This window comes from Eulemur rufifrons, chromosome 6, assembly GCF_041146395.1.
Source record: "Eulemur rufifrons isolate Redbay chromosome 6, OSU_ERuf_1, whole genome shotgun sequence".
Classification (NCBI taxonomy): Eukaryota; Metazoa; Chordata; class Mammalia; order Primates; family Lemuridae; genus Eulemur; species Eulemur rufifrons.
Window position 1 is genome coordinate 58,910,207 of NC_090988.1, and position 18,968 is coordinate 58,929,174.

The window sequence follows — 18,968 nt, forward strand, 5'->3', positions numbered from 1 at the left end:
AAGAAAATATTTGCTTTCTACACATCTGATAAAGGGCTGATAACAGGAATCTACATAGAACTTAAGAAAATCAACAAGAAAAAAATCAAACAAACCCATCAATAAATGGGCAAAGGACATGAACAGAAGAAGACAGAATAATGGCCAGCAAACATATAAAAAAGTGCTTAACATCTCCAATCATCAGGGAAATGCAAATCAAAACCACAATGAGATCTCACCTAACTCCAGTGAGAATGGTCTTTATCAAAATGTCACAAAACAACAAATGCTGGCTTAGATGTGGAGAGATAGGAACACTCTTACACTGCTGGTGGGACTGCAAATTAGTACAACCCCTGTGGAATGTAATTTGGAGATATACATCAAAAAGCTAAAAATAGAAATACCATTTGATCCAGCAATCCCATTACTGGGGCATCTACATAATGAATAAAAAGACATTCTATAATAAAGACATCTGCACTCAAATGTTTATGGCAGCACAATTCACAATTGCAAGGATGTGGAAACAACCCAAGTGCCCATCAATACATGAGTGGATTAATAAAATGTGGTATATGTATACCATAGACTACGACTCAACTACAAAGAACAATGGTGAACTAGCACCTCTTATATTACCCTGGATAGAGCTTGAGCCCATCCTTCAACATGAGGTATCACAAGGAAGGAAAAATATGCACCACATGTACTCACCATCAAATTGGTACTAACTGATCAACACTAAGGTGCTCACATGGTAATAATACTTACTGGGTGCCAGTCAGGTGGGAGTGGTGGGGGGAAGTAAACCCACAACTCATGGAAGCAGAGTGCAGCGTATTGGGGAAGGGCATGCTTGTAGCCCTGGCTTGGGTGGGGCAAACGCATTACAGGTAACACAAATGTTTGTGCCCCCATAATATCCTGAATTAAAAAAAATGAATAAAAAAGAAATAAAATAAATAAGTAAAAATAAAAGAGTTCCTGAAGCTGCTGGACATGTTCTACCAGTTTTCCCCACTCATCAGCTCTCTCTGGCCAGGTCAGGGAGAGGGAGAGGGAGGGTTAATGTGACATCCAGGGCAGGGGAAAGGATGATCTGTTTTGGGGGCCCAGAAATGCATCTTATGGCTGGAAGAAAGACAGGACCACGTGGAGAAACAGGGACATTTAGACCTGGAGGGAGGGAGAGATGGCAAGACAGGGACAGAGAGACTGAGGTAAAGAATGGAGTGTGATGGAAGGCAGAAATAGAGACTCACAGCAAGACTAAGAAAATGAGGGCTAGAGAGAGAGAGAAGATGACTGAAAACAGGAAAAAGAAGGGCAGAGATAATGGAAAAAATAAAATAAAAATGACAAAACGATAACAAGTGTTGGCAAAGTTATGGAGAAAAGGGAACCCTTGAGCACTGTTGGTAAGACTGTACATTGGTACATGCATTATAGAAATCGTATGGGGATTCCTCAAAATAACCCAGCAATGCGTGTGCAGGGTATATACTCAAAGGAAATGGAATCAGCACCTCATGGAGATTCTGAGCCACCATGTTCATTGCAGTTTTATTCACAATAGCCAAGATATGGAAACAATGTAAGTGTCCATCAGTAGATAAATGGATGAAAAACAATTGGTATGTACACACATACATACGCACATGGGCATGCACACACACACACACAATGCAATATTATTTAGCCTTTTAAAAGAAGCAGAACCTGTCATTTACCACAATATGGGTGATCCTAAAGGACATTATATTAAGTAAAATAAGCCATACTCAGAAAGAAAAGTATTGCATGATCTCACTTATATATGGAATCTAAAAAAATGGCAAATATGTAGAAACAGACAGCAGATTGGTTGTTATCAGGGAAAAGAGGTGGGTAAGGGGAAATGTAGGTCAAAGGCTAAAATGTTGCAGTTATGTAGGATAAGTTTAGCAACCTAATGTACAGCAAGAAGGCTATAGTGAACAATACTGTATTGCATGCTGGAATTTGCTAAGAAAGCAAATTTTAGGTGTTCACAATAAAAGGGTAACTATATGAGATGGTGGATACGATAATTTGCTTGATGGTTTTAATGATATCACTATGTCCATGTATATCTAAACATGTATAATTTAAACATACACAATTTTTTAAATTCAAATAAAAGAAAAAAAATTGTGCCACTTCCTTCTGGTTTCATAGTTTCAGAAGAGAAACTCACTGTATTTTAAGTTGCTTTTCTCTTATAAGTAATGTGTTCTGCCAACTTAAAAATCACAAGGTCTTCATAAATGTGGAGAGGAGAGAACTTTATTTCTCAAAAAAGGGATCACAACCTGTCGGCAGAAAGTGCAGGCTCTGGCTGAAAACCAAAAACAAGTACTTAGAAGAAAGGAAGGGTGGAATAGGGATTTGTGCTTAATGGGTTGGCCAAGCATATATATCCATCAGGTTATCGAGGAGCTATGGATATTCACAAAGGGATTGCTAATGCATGTGTGATAAGCAAACATGCATGTTACACACAGCCAGTGTTCACTTAGGTGTGGAGAAACATTTAAATGTATTATAGTTAGGCCGTATATGTCAAAAGGTGAAACAGGGACAGGAAGGCACTCAAGTGCACAGCCTCTATAAATCAGCCAGAACCAGTCCATGGGCGATGGTCTCTTATCTGGAGAAAGTTACTGAAATCAGTCACTTGTCCAATCAAAGCTGTAGTCATGGCTTGTGAAACATGTGCGTGGGGTACGCATCTTATTTTAATATTGCTTATCTGGAGGCCAGTGTTTTTTTAGTCACTAGAGAAAAAGAAAAACCTTGTGGCAGTTAGAACACAAGTTTATTCTTTAAGTGGGGGTGTGAGACTTAACCTTTGTGTGGTATGGCCTTAGCCGTGTTTATAACTTGATATCTTATTGTCACAAAGAGTCCATTCTGTCAGTCTTATGATCTGTACTTTAACATTAATGGTGGTCAGTGCTGGGTCTAAACTGCAAAAGCAAGAACTATAACAAGGCATGTCTGACCTCAAGTCCCATCACTGCTGGGAAGTTAGTTTTTAACGTTTCTTTAGGGTCCCCTTGGCCAAGAGAGGGTCCATTCCATTGATGTGGGGGCTTAGGATTTTATTTTTAGGTCTCAGTCCTTTCTCTCTGGCTGCATTCAAGATTTTTCTGTCTTTAATTTTCAAGAGTTTAGTTAGGAACTCTCTTGATGTGGATTTCCTTGGGTTTATCTTGTCTGAGATTCGCTCAGGTTCCTGAATCTGTAGCTATATTTATTTTTCACCAATTTGGGAATTTTTCACTCATTATTTCTTTGAATAATTATTGAGGTCCCCTTTCATTCTTCTCTCCTTTTGGAACCTCAAGATGGAAATATTAGCTCTCTTTTCTGTCCCATAGGTTCATGTAATTCTGTTCCTTTTTCTTGTTCTAATCCATTTATTTGTTGTTCAGAACATATAAATTTTATTCATTTTTATTTAAGTTCGCTGATTCTGTCTCCTTAACCTCCACTCTACTACTAAGCCCATCCAGCAAGATTATTGTTAATTTTCTTTTCATATTTCTATGAGTGTATTTTGTAGTTATATATTTTCTGTTCAGTTTTTCTTTATAACTTCTATTTCCTTGATGAAATTCTCCATTTTCTTCATTTTTTTCAATTATATATTCCTTCTGGAATCATTTTTTCAAAAGCTGCTTTAAATCTTTGTCAGAAAATTTGAGTATCTATTTTTGCTTAGTGTTGACATGATTGTCTTTTTTATATTCAAGATATGTCTTTCTGGTTCTCGAAATAACAATTGATTTTTGATTGCATCATGGACATTTTGATATCATATTATGAGACTTGGGATCATATTCAATCTTCTTTTTAGCAGGCAGTCATCCTGCTGGGGTGCAGCTGAAACTGGCAGGTGAGTGAGGATACTTATCTCCTCGCTGGGCTCCACTGACACCAGTCTGCCAAAATGGAGTGCTGAGTTACACTGCCTTCTTCCAGAGGGGGAGGTGGAAGTTCAGCTCCACTTCTGCCTTATTGATTCATTCCCAGGGAAGGTGGGGTACTGACTCACATGCCTCCTTGCCTCTGAGTAACTTCTGCTTCCTATTGGGATTCACCACTGCTAGGACACAGGGAAGTGGAGAGCTGGTTCATCTGCTTTGATGTTGCAGGGAGGATTGCCAGCTCAGCTCCTTAGGGCCACCCCTCGCTGAGGGGCCATGAGAGGGGAAAGTCCGGACTAGCCCCACCTCACACCATCTAATTAATTCTTGTGTCTTCCTAGCATCTGTAGAGGCTCAGTTCTCCACTGGACCCAGCTGGCACAACCCTGGCATGGGAATCAAAGAGAGGGTAGGGAGAGGTCAATTACCTGCTTGTCTCCACTTAAACCTAGGGAAAGGGGATGTGGAATGTTTTTCCATTGGCTTTTGTCTGCAATTGGGCAAATAATGCCAAATGATTTTTGTTCTTTCAAGGCCCCCCTTTTTCCCGTTCTTTGACTAGGAGGGAAGAGGCTTCTCTTGGCGGTGTTTAAGTCTGTGTCTGTTAGCAGTTCTGAGTCGAAGGTTTCTGCACCATACTGTCCAAGAAAAATAGAAACAATAAGGAGACCCAAAGGACCCACTGCTATGTTGCTTCTCAAGTCCCAAAGTACTTAAGCAGTTGACCTCCTTCATTCTACCTTTCAAAGTCTTTTTGTACTTGTTTCTTTTGCTCCATCTGGGGGGCTTTAGTAATAAGAAGGAGGGTTTGGGAGGACTGGGGCTACTTCAGCTTCAAGGGAACTGGAAATCTATGCCTTTAAGCATTAAATTTTTTCTTTTTGTTTTTTCTAATTTCAAACTATTACAGGGATATAAATGGTTCTGGTTGCAATGTATCCATTTTGTTACACCCGACTCAGGATTATAAGTGTGTCCATCATCCAGACAGTGTTCATTTTACATGTTAGGTGGGTTTTCACCCATCGTCTCCTTCCACCCACCACTTGATTTCCACTAAGTTTTACTTCCCTCTGCGGACATGTATGCACATTGGTTAGTTCCAATTTAATAGTGAGTACATGTGGTGTTTCTTTTTCCATGCTTTAGAGACATCACTTAGGATAATTATCTCCAGTTCCATTCAAATTGTGGCAAAAGACCTTAATTGGTCCCTCTTCATGACTGAGCTGTATTCCATATTTTATCTATACCACATCTTGTTAATCTACTCATTAATTGATGAGCACTTGGGTTAATTTCATATCTTTGCCACTGTGATTTGTGATGCAAAAAACTTTCCAGTACAGGTGTCTTTTTGATGAAATGACCTCCTTTCCTGTGGGTAAATACTCAATCGTGTGATTGCTGGATCAAATGATAGGTCTACTTTTAGTTCTTTGAGGAATCTCTGTACTGTTTTCTATAGAGACTGTACTAATTTGTAGTCCCACCAACAGTGTATGTGTTCCTTTCTCTCTGCATCCATGCCAGCATCTATTGTTTTTGAACTTTTTAATAAAAGCCATTCTAACTGGGTAAGGTGGTATCTCATTATGATTTTAATTTGCATTTCCCTGATAATTAGTGACATTGAGCATTTTTTTCATATGTTATTGGCCATTTGTCTATTTTTTTTTTTTTGAAAAGCTTCTATTCATGTTTTTTCCCACTTTGTAATAAGATGGTTTGTTTTTCCCTTGCTGATTTACTTGAGTTCTTTGCAGATACTGGTTATTAACTCTCTATCGGATATATAGGTTGCAAATATTTTCTCCCATTCTGTAAGCTCTCTATTTGCTCTGTTGATTATTTTCTTAGGTGTGTAGAAGTTTTTCATTTAATCAAATCCTATTTACTTATTTTTGTTGTTACTGGGATTGCCATTGGGGTCTTCTTCATAAATTCTTTGCATAGGCCACTATCTAGAAGAGTTAATCCAAAATTTTCTTCTAGAATTCTTATGGTCTCATACCTTATAGTTAAGTCCTTTATCCAACTTGAATAAATGTTTATAAGTGGTGAGAGTTATGGAACCTGTTTCATTCTTCTACATACGGCTATCCAATTTTCCCAGCACTACTTGTTGAATAGGCATTCTTTCCCCAGTGTATATTATTGTCTACTTTGTCAAAGGTCAGTTGGCTGTATGTAGATGGTTTTATATTTGGTTTCTCTGTTCCATTTCATTGTTCAATCTCCCCATTTTTGTGCCCATACCATGTTGTTTGGATTACTACAGCCTGGTAGTATAGTTTGAACTCTGGTAATTTGATGCACCCAGATTTGGTTTTTTGCTTAAGATTACTTTGGCTATTCAGGCTCCTTTCTGGTTACAAATGAAGAATAGAATACTTTTTTCTAGATTTTTGAAATATGACATTGATATTATAATGGGGGTTGCATTGAATCTATAAATCGCTTTGGGTAGTATGGCCATTTTAACCATGTTGATTCTACGGATCCATGTGCATGATGTACTTTTCTATCTATTTGCATCACCTGCAATTTCTTTCCTCAGTGTTTCATAGTTCTCTTTGTAGAAATATTGCAACTCCTTATCTAAGTATATTCCTAGGTATTTTATTTTCTCTATGGATATTGTGAATGGAATTGAATCTTTGATTTGACTCTGAGCTTGACTGTTTTTGGTGTACAGGAATGCTACTGATATATGTACATTGATGTTGTAACCTGAGACTTTGCTTAATTTCTTTATCAATTTGGGGAGTCTCTTATTGGAGTCTTTGGTGTTTTCTGTATATAAGATCATATCATCAGTAAAAAGTGATAATTTGACATTCTCTTTCCCGATTTCGATATCCTTTATATCTTTCTTTTGCCTGATTGTCCTGGCTAGGTCTTCCAGCATGATGAAAAATAGAAGTGGTGACAGTGGGCACCCTAGGCTTATTCGAGTACTTAGCGGGGATGCTTTCAACTTTTCCCCATTCAGTATGATGTTGGCTGTGGGTTTGTCATACATGGCTTTTATAATCCTGAGATACATTCCTTCTATACCTAATTTGTTCAGTGTTTTGTTTTGGGTTGGTGTTTTTTTTTGTTTTTTTTTTTTTTTTTGACAGAGTCTCACTCTGTTGCCCGCGCTAGAGTGCTGTGGCATCAGCCTAGCTCACAGCAACCTCCAACTCCTCGGCTTAAGTGATCCTATTGCCTCAGCCCCCCAAGTAGCTGGGACTACAAGCATGCACCACCATGCCCGGCTAATTTTTCTATATATATTTTTAGCTGTCCATATAATTTCTTTCTATTTTTAGTAGAGACGGGGTCTCACTCTTACTCAGGCTGGTGTTGAACTCCTGAGCTCAAATGATCCGCCCGCCTCGGCCTCCCGGAGTGCTAGGATTACAGGAGTGAGCACCGTGCCCGGCCTGTTCAGTGTTTTTAACATGAAATGGTGCTGAATTTTGTCAAATGCTTTCTCAAGAAACACAGGCTGGCTGAATAAATGAAAAAAATACAACCCAAGTGTCTACTATCTCCAGGAAACATATCTAACCTACAAGGACTCATACAAACTCAAGATGAAGGGACGGAAAGAAATATTTCATGCATATGGAAACCAAAAAAAGCAGATGAAGTCATTCTCATATCAGATAAAATTGACTTTAAATCAATAATAGTAAGGAAAGATAAAGATGATCATTAAAGGGAGCAATTCAACGAAAAGACATAACCCTAATATTTACACACCTAACACAGGAATTCCTAGATTCATAAAACAAACCCTACTAAATCTAAGCAAAGAGATAAACAGTAGCATTATAATTGCCAGGAACTTCAACACCCCACTGACAGAACTGGTCAGATCATCCAACCTAGAAAATAAATAAAGAAACACTGACTTAAACAGGACTCTAGAACAAATGGGCATAACAGACATTTATACAACATTTTACTCAAAAATTACTGAATATACATACTTCTCATCAACTCACGGAGCATTCTCCAAGATTGATCATATCTTAGGACACAAAAAATGTCTCATCAAATTAAAAAAAACAGAGATTATATCATGTATCTTCTAGGACCACAATGGAATAAAACTAGAAATCAACTATAAGAGAAACATTCAATTCTTCACAAAGTCAAAGAAATTAAACAACCTGCTGCTGAATGATTATTGAGTCAATAATGAAATTAAGACAGAAATCAAATGATTCCTTGAACTGAATAATAAAAGGGACACAAGATACCAAAATATGGGGTTCAGCAAAAGCAGTCCTAAGGAGTAAATTCATAGCCTTAAAGCCTACATCAAACAGAATGATCACAAATTAAAAATCTAATGACACAGCTCAAGGAACTAGGAAAGGAAGAACAAACCAAACTCAAAGCCAACAGTAGAAAACTAATATGTCAGAGCAGAACTAAATCAAATAGAAAAAAATCAATACAAAGTATCAATGAAACAAAAAGTTGGTTCTTTAAAAATATAAACAAAATTGATAGACTTTTTGCTAGATTAACCAGGAATAGAAGAGAAAGGACCCAAATAAGCTCAATCAGAAACGAATAAAGAGATGTTAGAACTGATACCACAGAAATACAAAATATTATCTGTGAATGCTATGAGAATCTCTATGCACATATACTCAAAGACATAGAGGAAATGAACATATTCCTGGAAATACATAACTTCCCCAGACTCAATCAGAAAGAAATAGAAATCCTTAACAGACCAAAATGAGCAATGAGGTTGAAGCAATAGAAAACATCATGACAAAAAAAAAAGTCCTGGACCAGATGGAGTCACAGCCAAATTTTATCAGACCTACAAAGAGCTGGTACCTATACTGCAGAAATTTTTCCGTTAACATGGAGAAGTTGGGAATCCTCCCCAACTCACTCCATGAAGTCATTATCACCTTCACACCAAAGCCAGGAAAGGACATAACAAAAAAAGAAAACAACAGACAAATATCCCTTATGAATATAGAAGGAAAAATACTCAGTAAAATACAAGCAAACTGAATTCAACAGCACATCAAAAAATAATCCACCATGACCAAGGGGGCTTCATCCCACGGATGCAGGGATGTTTCAACACATGTAAATCAATAAATGTACTTCACCACATAAACAGAAGCAAAAGCAAAGACCATATGGTCATCCCAATGCATGCATTTAAAAATATTTACCCAGCCTTTTACTTACTTTGTGCCAGAAAAAAATGGTGTAATAGAAATTAACCTCCCATATCCAGATGTGGAAGTCTCTATACTTACTTTAAACAGAAAGGGTTATCTAGAAAGGAAAGTGTCCCAGAAACAAAAGTCCCCAGGTCGTGAAGTGTTTTCAAAGCCGCTCACTCTGATCACCACAGAGAATATATGCCTCAAAACAAATCAAAGTATTAAGAGTGTATTCATGATCTCGAGTTATTACTTAACCTGTACATGCCTCTGTTACATCCAGTATAATATAAGGATTGAAAAAAAATTTAAGAAGTCATTCTCAGGATTAATTAGGATAATACTTGTAAATCACTAAAACAGAGCCCAGGATGTAGTGAAAAATTTCACCCTTAACTGCTATTGCTAATACTGTTTCCACAGCTACTGCTACTGTTGCTAATATATAGCTTCAGGTTTTCTAACTCTCCAAATATGCAGATATGTAAGGGAAAAATTACTCAACAGAGCATGCTTACAAACCTTTCAGTAAACTAGGCTGGGACTATAGTTCACAATCTGGGTTGTAACAGTGTAAAGGCAATGGAGTAAATGTGGTATGAGTTTGTGCAAAAGCCTGTCACATTCAATCACTTGAATAAACTGGAAGCACTGAACATTTCAGTGGCCAGGATTCAAAGTCAGCAGAGACAGTGTTTCAAGCAAGAACAAAAGATTCATTTAACTAACCATTCATTAATTCTTTTCTCTTTATTTCAAATGTACAATTATGTTTACTATGTTCCAGGAATTGTTGTGAAAATTAAATGCATGGGGGAACAAGAAAGGCACTAAGCTTCAATATGAAGTTTACAACATTGTGGAGAAAGGAAGTGTTCAATCTATATCTACATATGAACCAAGTATTCTGAAGAAAATACCCAGGCTTCTATGTAATATTATTCTATGAAATCCTACAACAATAAGCATCAATAGAAAATATTCCCCTACCAATCTTGCTCTTCAAAGCCCCCTTCATCTCCTTGTTCCTTAGACTGTAAATAAGGGGGTTCAACATGGGGATCATCACCGTATAGAACACAGACACCACCTTGTTCTGGTCAGTCGAATAGCTGGACTTGGGCATCACATAAATGAATGTAGTGGTCCCATAGAACAGAGTGACCGCAGTGAGGTGAGAGGTGCAGGTGGAGAAGGCCTTGTGGCGCCCCTCGCTGGAGCGCATCTTCAGGATGGTGATGAGGATGTAGATGTAGGAGATGGCTATGATAAACACAGTGACCATAAGGATAGAGCCAGTAGAAAATGAAGGAACAGCTGTGGGGACAGTGGTATCAAAACAGGAGAGTTCAATTAAAGGAGCAAAATCACAGAAAAAATGATTAACTCTATTTGGTCCACAGAAGAATAAAGAAAAGAAGGAAAAGACAAAGGAGGAAGCATTAAGAAAACCACCTATGTAAGCCACTATGAGTAACCAGACACAGACTTGTGTGGACATTTTGGTTGAATAAAGCAGTGGGTTGCAGATTGCCACAAAGCGGTCATAAGCCATGGCAGCCAGAAGGAAACATTCAACTGTCCCAAAGAAAGCACCAAAACCAAACTGGATGGTACATCCAAGGTAGGAGATTGTATTTCTCTCCACCAGGAAGTTTACAAGCATGTTGGGTGTGACAGAAGATGAATAGCCTATGTCAGCCGAAGCCAAGTGGCTCAGAAAAAAATACATAGGATGATGGAGCTGAGAGGAGATTCTGATTAGAATGATTATGCTGAGGTTTCCAGAGATGGTCACCAGGTAGATGCACAGGATGATCATGAAGAGGACAACACGAAGGACTGGATCATCTGTTAAGCCCAATAAGATGAACTCTGTCACAGCAGTGTGGTTCCTGTCCACCAGTGAATTCATGAAACAAGGTAGCTGCTGCCAAAATGAACCTGTGATGAGAACCGTACATTAAAACAGTTATAAATTTGATGGTTGCATTTTCATTAATAAATGCATAAAGTTAATAGGAACAAATATATTTTTCAAGGAAAGTTTGGACTAAAAAATATTTTATTGATTTTAGAGTCTCATTGTTTATGTATTTTTGTGTAATGAGCCATTCTATATTTTAAAACTTGTTTTTACCATAAACACAAAAAAACTTCAAATAATGTACATCCTTTTATATTATTTTTATAAAATATACTTAAAGTGACTTTGAAGCTAAAGATTTATAAACATAACAAAAAAGGGATCATAAGTACAACAAAAGATTAAAATATATAAATATAGGATTATGCAATGGATATGTGAATATTAGCTAACATTTATGGAATGGTTACTAAATTACTGGCACAGGGTTAAGAAATATATATATGTGCATTTTTTAATTTCATAAAATATTCAGTATTTTTAATTTCTATTTTATAGATGGGGAGCATGCATTGGAAAATGTAACTAACTTACCTAAGGTTACATAGCAAGTGGTGGAATCAGAACATGAACCCCAGGCAGTATTGATACAGTCAATTCCTGCAGAAACTATGCTATGAATGAAAGTGAATAATATTTGCCATGAAATCTAGTACACTTGAAAATAAATGAGTAACAGATTAGCGTTTCAGTCTTCTGACAATTATTATATAAAAGAAGTGCCTAATTAGTTATTGAAATACCATGTCTATCAGTTAAACAACACTAGTTTTTAAAAGGAAAAGTACAATTTTCTTGAAAGGACAAGGAAGAAGTAGGAATTTAACATTATATTTACGGGCCGGGCGCGGTGGCTCACGCCTGTAATCCTAGCACTCTGGGAGGCCGAGGCGGGCGGATCGCTCAAGGTCAGGAGTTCGAGACCAGCCTGAGCAAGAGCGAGACCCCATCTCTACTAAAAATAGAAAAAAATTATATGGACAACTAAAAATATATATATAGAAAAATTAACCGGGCATAGTGGCGCATGCCTGTAGTCCCAGCTACTCGGGAGGCTGAGGCAGGAGGATCACTTGAGCCCAGGAGTTTGAGGTTGCTGTGAGCTAGGCTGACACCACGGCACTCACTCTAGCCTGGGCAACAAAGTGAGACTCTGTCTCAAAAAAAAAAAAAAAAAACAACATTATATTTACGAATGAAGTGAACTAGTGTAAATTTATTAAGTCATTTTAATATTTCCAATGAAAATGTTGTGATATACAATAGTTTGATATATCAATCTAATCACTATGCAAATGTTATATGATTAATATTTAGACCATAATTATAGTACATTTATTCAAACTAATCAAATAATTTCCTACTGTAACAATGTTTTCCAATTGAAGTATTGATACTGTAGAATGAAATAGTATTATTTTTGAAATAATATACAGCTGAATAAAGTTTCAGCCTACAAAGTTTATAATTTACCCAGGTTAACGCAGTTAGTGGCCAGTTTGACTCTGCTCTCCAAGTTTTCTGGCTTTATACCTTTCACGTTGTCCAGAGTGTCCAGTTGTCTGTGATGCTGGAGCATTCAGACCAATAAACAAAGTAGGTCTTTCCTCAACATATTTACTCACAGTAAGTTCGCAAAGCATCTCACAGTTAGTGAAGCTATTAGCATTTTGGACGAGTGCCAAGTTTAGATAGCGCTAAAACACCATGTGAGTTTCTGTTCTTATAGGGGGATAAATGAGAAATAATCGTAGACTGAATTATACGTATTTATTCACACTAAATTGGCTGTGGAAACTCAATTTAATTCAGCTAAAGTTAGTTGCTAGCTGACGGATAGATTATATCTTCCCTGTTCACAACTGTGACTTGTGAGTACACACACAACTCTAGAGAATAAAGTGTTCTCAAATGGTAAATAAAAATCAATACATCAGACTCACTCAAGCCAAAATCTTACTTCATCTTACATTTATAGATTCAAAGTTCTTATTATTATATAGCAGCAACATGATTTTATTGCTTGCCTTTGGGGATAAATCTCTAAAGATTTTGAGATTCAAATATGAATTCAAAAGCACCAGGGATCATTATCACATTCTCAAGTGAATATTGAACAGTCCAACCCACACAAACACAGCTAATCTTTAAGGGTTCGATCAATCCTCAAGTGATCAATTTTGTTTTTCATTTTATCTAGGTGTCGGTGTACTTTCATTTGATAATTATTGGGAGTATAATGTAATGAATTATCTCATGGCTTACTATTGATTCTAAGTTTACTGTGATATTTCAGGTTAAAAAATACGAAACTGCAAATATAACACAGTTACCTTAGCTCCATTCATTCAACACTTGTTCATGTTTAAGTATTTTTTACTGAAAGATATAAGACACTCCATTTTGCACTTTTGAAAATATGGAGTGGAAATGCCACATAAAACTGAAGTTTAAATAACACAATTATTTAAGTGATGGATGTATTTTTCTGACAAAAGATATAAAATAAATACTACTAAAGTTGTATAGTTAGAGAACTGGGAGGTAAAAAAGTTGGATGCCTTCCAGGAAAGACTTGGTCTCTTATCCACGCACTTCTAAGGGATGACTAAAGGTGAATGACTTACGTGATAGAAGGATGATGGTAAAAACAGTGACCTTCAACTGAAGACTCAATCTAAGTCTCTTGCTAACCCTAATATTAGAGAGTCTATCTCATGCTCTCTTCTGATGCCCCCTTGCTGGAAGTGGTTTACCACTGCTGATACCAACCAACTTTCATTCAGAGCTTCCTCTTTGCCAACCAAGCACTGTGCTTATCATTTTACTATTAATACATTATCTCATTAAATTCTCACAGTAATTTGGTTAGCAAATATTCCTATTCTCCTAATTTTTTAGAGAATGAGAAGGCCAAGATTTGGTTTAATCTATTTGTCCAACTATACTCAATTGGGAAAATTAAATCTAGGTTTTAAATTCAGGTAAGACTGAAGGTTAGAATGTGTACTCTGTACTACTAATGTCACCAAGATCTAAGTGCCTCAGTGATGACCACTGCTTCCCAACTAGTTCCCGATTTACAGTTTTCTCACCTCACCCTCAATACCTTGCCCAATTGCCCAAAACTAGCTGGGCCTCCAGTTTGGCCCTGAGGACATGGACAGCATTCAGGATCCTAATTTCCTCTCACGTGCAGTTAATCATACCTCCCAAATTTCTCTGATATGTGTCCACTCCTCCTCATCTCTCCAGTGCAATAGCTGTCCTAATTGGTTTTCTTATATATATGATTCTCCTTTCACAGGACAGCCAGGACAAGTTGTTTAATTAAAAGAATTTAATTGTATCCATTTCAATGCTATTGAATAATTATGTGTACTTAATTCAAATGGCTTATAAGAGAAAGCAATGCTCCAGAGCCCATCCATTACATATCCAAAGCCTCACTCCCTGTAGGTAACCACTTTGACTCTTTAAACTATTTCATGTTTGAGATACTTCAGTATCTAAAAATAAAATATCTTGCTAAAGGAAAATTTAGAATTTCTGTCTGTGTTCGGGCTGTTTTCTCCTTTTGTTTAAGTTGAATATAACTGATGCATGGAGCAATTTAGTGGTTTTTCCATACCTGAAAGGATCTGTACAGATTTTATTTTTTGAACTTATTATTACAAAGTAAGACCAATAATATTAAATGGGCTAAATATCAAAAAACTTTAATCAATATTCTATTAAAAAGATAGAATAAAAATCAATAATTGCCCACTACTAACAGGCGTGGAATGTCACAGTACTATGTTTGAAATTTACAGAGCAATTAATAAGTAGAGTGAAAGTGGAATCTCTGAGATAAGGTTATTACAAATAAGTTACTTATTTTATTCTAGCAAAATAAAGAATAAATATAAACCTTATCCAACCCAAAATGTGTTTTTGGTTTTTTTTACAATCATATATATTTCCTTCAGCTTTGTCTTTATATCTTATGCATAGCAAGATATAATAATACCTAGCTCAGTTCATTGTTATCTCGCAGTAATCAAAAATGTGGAAGCAATTCAAGTGTCCATGGATAAAAGGATGGATAAACAAAAAAATGTGGCATGTACATATAAGAGAATATTATTCAGCCTTATAAAGGAAGGAAATTCTGACATATGCTACAACATGGATGAGCCTTGAGGACGTTATGTTAAATGTATAAGCCAGTCACAAAAAGACAAATACTGCAAAAAATTCCACACATAGGATGTACCTAGAGTAGTCAAGTTCATGGAGACATAAAGTAAATGATGGTTTACAGAGCCTGAAAGTGAGAGGGGAATGAGGAGTTACTGCTTAGTGGTTACAAAGTATCGATTTTACAAGATGAAAAGAGTTCTAGAGATGGACGATGATGGTTGAACAACAATGTGAATGTTCTTAGTACCACTGAACTATATGCTTAAAATGGTTAAGATGGAAATTTTATGCTATATGTATTTTACTACCATTAAAAATAATTTTTAAAATAAAGAAACAACATACTCACAGACCAATAGAATGACTATCACAGAAACGAACCCACATATCAATGGTTAACTAATTTTAGACAAGGTCACTAAGAATACACAATAGAAAAAGGATAGTCTCTTTGATAAATGCTTCTGGAAAAACTGGATATCTGTATGCAAAAGAATGAAATTGCATGCATCTTAAATCATTCACTAAAACCAACTCAAAATGGATTAAAGACCTAAACATTAGACCTAAAACCATAAATTTCCTAGAAGAAACCCTGGGAGAAAATGTCCTTGACATTGGCCTGGACAATAAATTTTTTGATTTGATAGCAAAAGCTCAGGAAAGAAAAGCAAAAATAAACAAGTGAAACTACAAAGCTAAAAATATTCTCCATAACAAACAATACATTCAACAAAATGAAAAGGCAACCCATGAACTGGGAGAAAATATTTGCAAACCATCTATCTGATAAGAGGTTAACGTCCCCAAAATACAAAGAACTCGTATAATTCAATAGCAAAAAAAAAAAAAATGATTAAAAAATGGGCACAAGATCTGAATAGACATTACTCAAAAGGAGACATATAAATGGCCAAAAGGTAGATAAAATCTACTAATCAATATTGCTAATCATCAGGACAATGCAAATCAAAACCACAATGAGCTATCACCCCATATTTTACAATGGAGATTATAAAAATGCCAAGAGATAAGAAGTGTTGCCAAAGGTATAGAGAAGAGTAACCCTTGTGCACTGTTGGTAGGACTGTACATTGCTGTATCCATTATAGAAATTGTATGGGGACTTCTCAAAATGACCCAACAATCCGTTTCCAGGGTATATACTCAAAGGAAAAGGAATCAGCATGTCATGGAGATTCTGAGCCACTACGTTCATGGCAGTTTTAATCACAATAGCCAAGATATGGGAACAATATAAGTGTCCATGAGGAGATAAGTGGATGAAAAAAATTTGGTATGTATACACACATACACACACACACACACACACACACACATAGGAATATTATTCAGCCTTTTAAAAGAAGCAGATGCTGCCATTTGCCACAATATGCGTGGTCCTAAAGGACATTATGCTAAGTAAAATAAGCCATACACAGAAAGAAAAGTATTGCATGATCTCGCTTATATATGGAATCTAAACAAAAATGACAAATACATAGAAACAGAGAGCAGATTGGTGGTTACAAGGGGAAGGGTGGGGGGGTACTGGGAATTGTAGGTCAAAGGCTAAAATGTTGCAGTTATGTAGGATAAGTTTAGCAACCTAATGTACAGCAAGAAGGTTATAGTTAATAATATTGTATTGCATACTGGAGATTTCCTATGTAAGTAGATTTTAGGTGTTCTACAAAAAAAGGGTAACTATATGAGATGGTGGATATGGTAGTTTGCTTGATTGTTTTAATTATATCACTATGGCTATGTATACCTAAGCATGTATAATTTAAACATATACAATTTTTTTAAAATCGAAAATAAAAAGAAAAATGTGCCACCTCCTTCTGGTTTCATAGTTTCAGATGAGAAACTCGCTGTCTTTCAAGTTCCTTTTCTCTTATAAGTAATGTGTTCTGTCAACATAAAAATCCTGAGGTCTTCATAAATTTGAGGAGGAGAGCTTTATTTCTCAAGAAGAGGATCACAACCTTCAGGCAGGAAGTGCAGCCTCTGGCTGAAAACCAAAACCAAGTACTTTGAAGGAAGGGAGGATGGAACAGGAATTTGTGCTTAATGGGTTGGGCAAGTATACATAGCCATCAGGTTTTCCGAGGAGCTATGAATACTAACGAAGGGGACGCTAATGCATGTGTGCTAAGCAAACATGCATGTTACATACACCCAGTGCTCACTTGGGGGTGGAGACAACATTTAAATGTATTATAGTTAGGTCATATATGTCAAACAGTGAAGTAGTGATGGAAAGCACTCAACTGTGTAGCCTCTATAAATTAACAAGAACTAGTCCAAGGCTGGTGGTCTCTTAACAGGAGAAAGTTACTGAAATTAGTCACTTGTCAAAGCTCTAGTTAGGGCTTGTGGAAAATGTGGGTAGGGTCAGCATCTTATTATAATATTGCTTATCTAGAGGCCAGTGTTTGTTTAGTTGCTAGAGAAAAAGAAAAACCTTGTGGCAGTTAGAACAGTTTATTCTTTTAGGTGTAGGGGTGTGAGACTTAACCTTTGCCTCGCATGGCCTTAAGTCGTGTTTATAACTTAGTATCTTATTGCCACAAAGAGATACATTCCTACTATGCTTAGTTTGTTGAGTGTTTTTATCAAGAATGGGTGTTGAATTTGTCAAATGCTTTCTCAAAAGACACAGGCTGGTTGAATGGATAAAAAGATACAACCCAAGTATCTGCTATCTCCAGAAAACACATCTAACTCACAAGGACTCAAACAGTCTCAAGGTGAAGAAATGGAAAAAAAAAAATATTTCATGCAAATGGAAAGTAAAGGAAGCAGGTGTAGCCATTCTCATATCATATAGAATTGACTTCAAATCAACAATAGTAGAGAAAGGCAAAGATGGTCATTATATAATGGCAAATGGAGAAATTCAATAAGAAGACATAACAATCCTAAATGTTTACATACCTAACACAGGAGCACCCAGATTGATAAAGCAAACTGTACTAAATCTCATCAAAAAGATAAACAGCAGCAGCATAATTGCCAAGGGCTTCAACACTCCACTGAAAGAAATGGACAAATCATCCAACCTAGAAAATAAAGAAAGAAACACTGACTTAAATGGGACTCTAGAACAAATGGGTGTAACAGACATTTACAGAAAATTTTACTCAATAACTACTGCATACACATTCTTCTCAGTGCATGGAATGGTCTCCAAAATTGATTATATCTTAGGCCCCAAAACATGTCTCATCAAAGTCAAAAACATAGAGATCATATCGTGTATCTTCTCAGACCACAGTGGAATAAAACTAGTAATCAACTCTAAGAGAAACACTCAACTCTACACAAAGTCATAGAAATTAAACAACCTTCTCCTCAACGATTCCTGGGTCCATAATGAAATTAAGGTAGAAACCAAAAGATTCCTTGAATTGAACGACAAAGGGGACAGAAGCTACCAAAATCTATGAGGTTCAGCAAAGGCAGTCCAGAGCAGAAAATTCATAGCCTTTAAATGCTTCCATCAAAAAAACAGAAAGATCACAATTTAAAACTCTAATGATACATCTCAAGAAACTAGAAAAGGAAGAGCAAACCAAACTGAAAGCCAGCAAGAGAACAGAAATAAGTAAGGTCAGAGCAGAACTAAACGAAATGGAAAAAAAAAAAAATATGAAGTATCAATGAAACAAAGAGATAGTTCTTTAAAAAGATATGCAAAATTGGGAGACCTCTTGATGT

At 36.4% G+C, this 18,968-nt stretch overlaps 1 protein-coding gene across 1 annotated transcript; it reads right to left on the reverse strand.

Annotated features, from left to right (window-relative positions):
• Nucleotides 1-10,073: 10,073 nt before the first annotated feature.
• LOC138384207 (olfactory receptor 5P76-like) lies at nucleotides 10,074-11,045 on the reverse strand. The gene has a single exon (XM_069469514.1). The coding sequence runs from the start codon at nucleotides 11,043-11,045 to the stop codon at nucleotides 10,074-10,076; it is 972 nt and encodes a 323-aa protein (XP_069325615.1).
• Nucleotides 11,046-18,968: the final 7,923 nt, after the last annotated feature.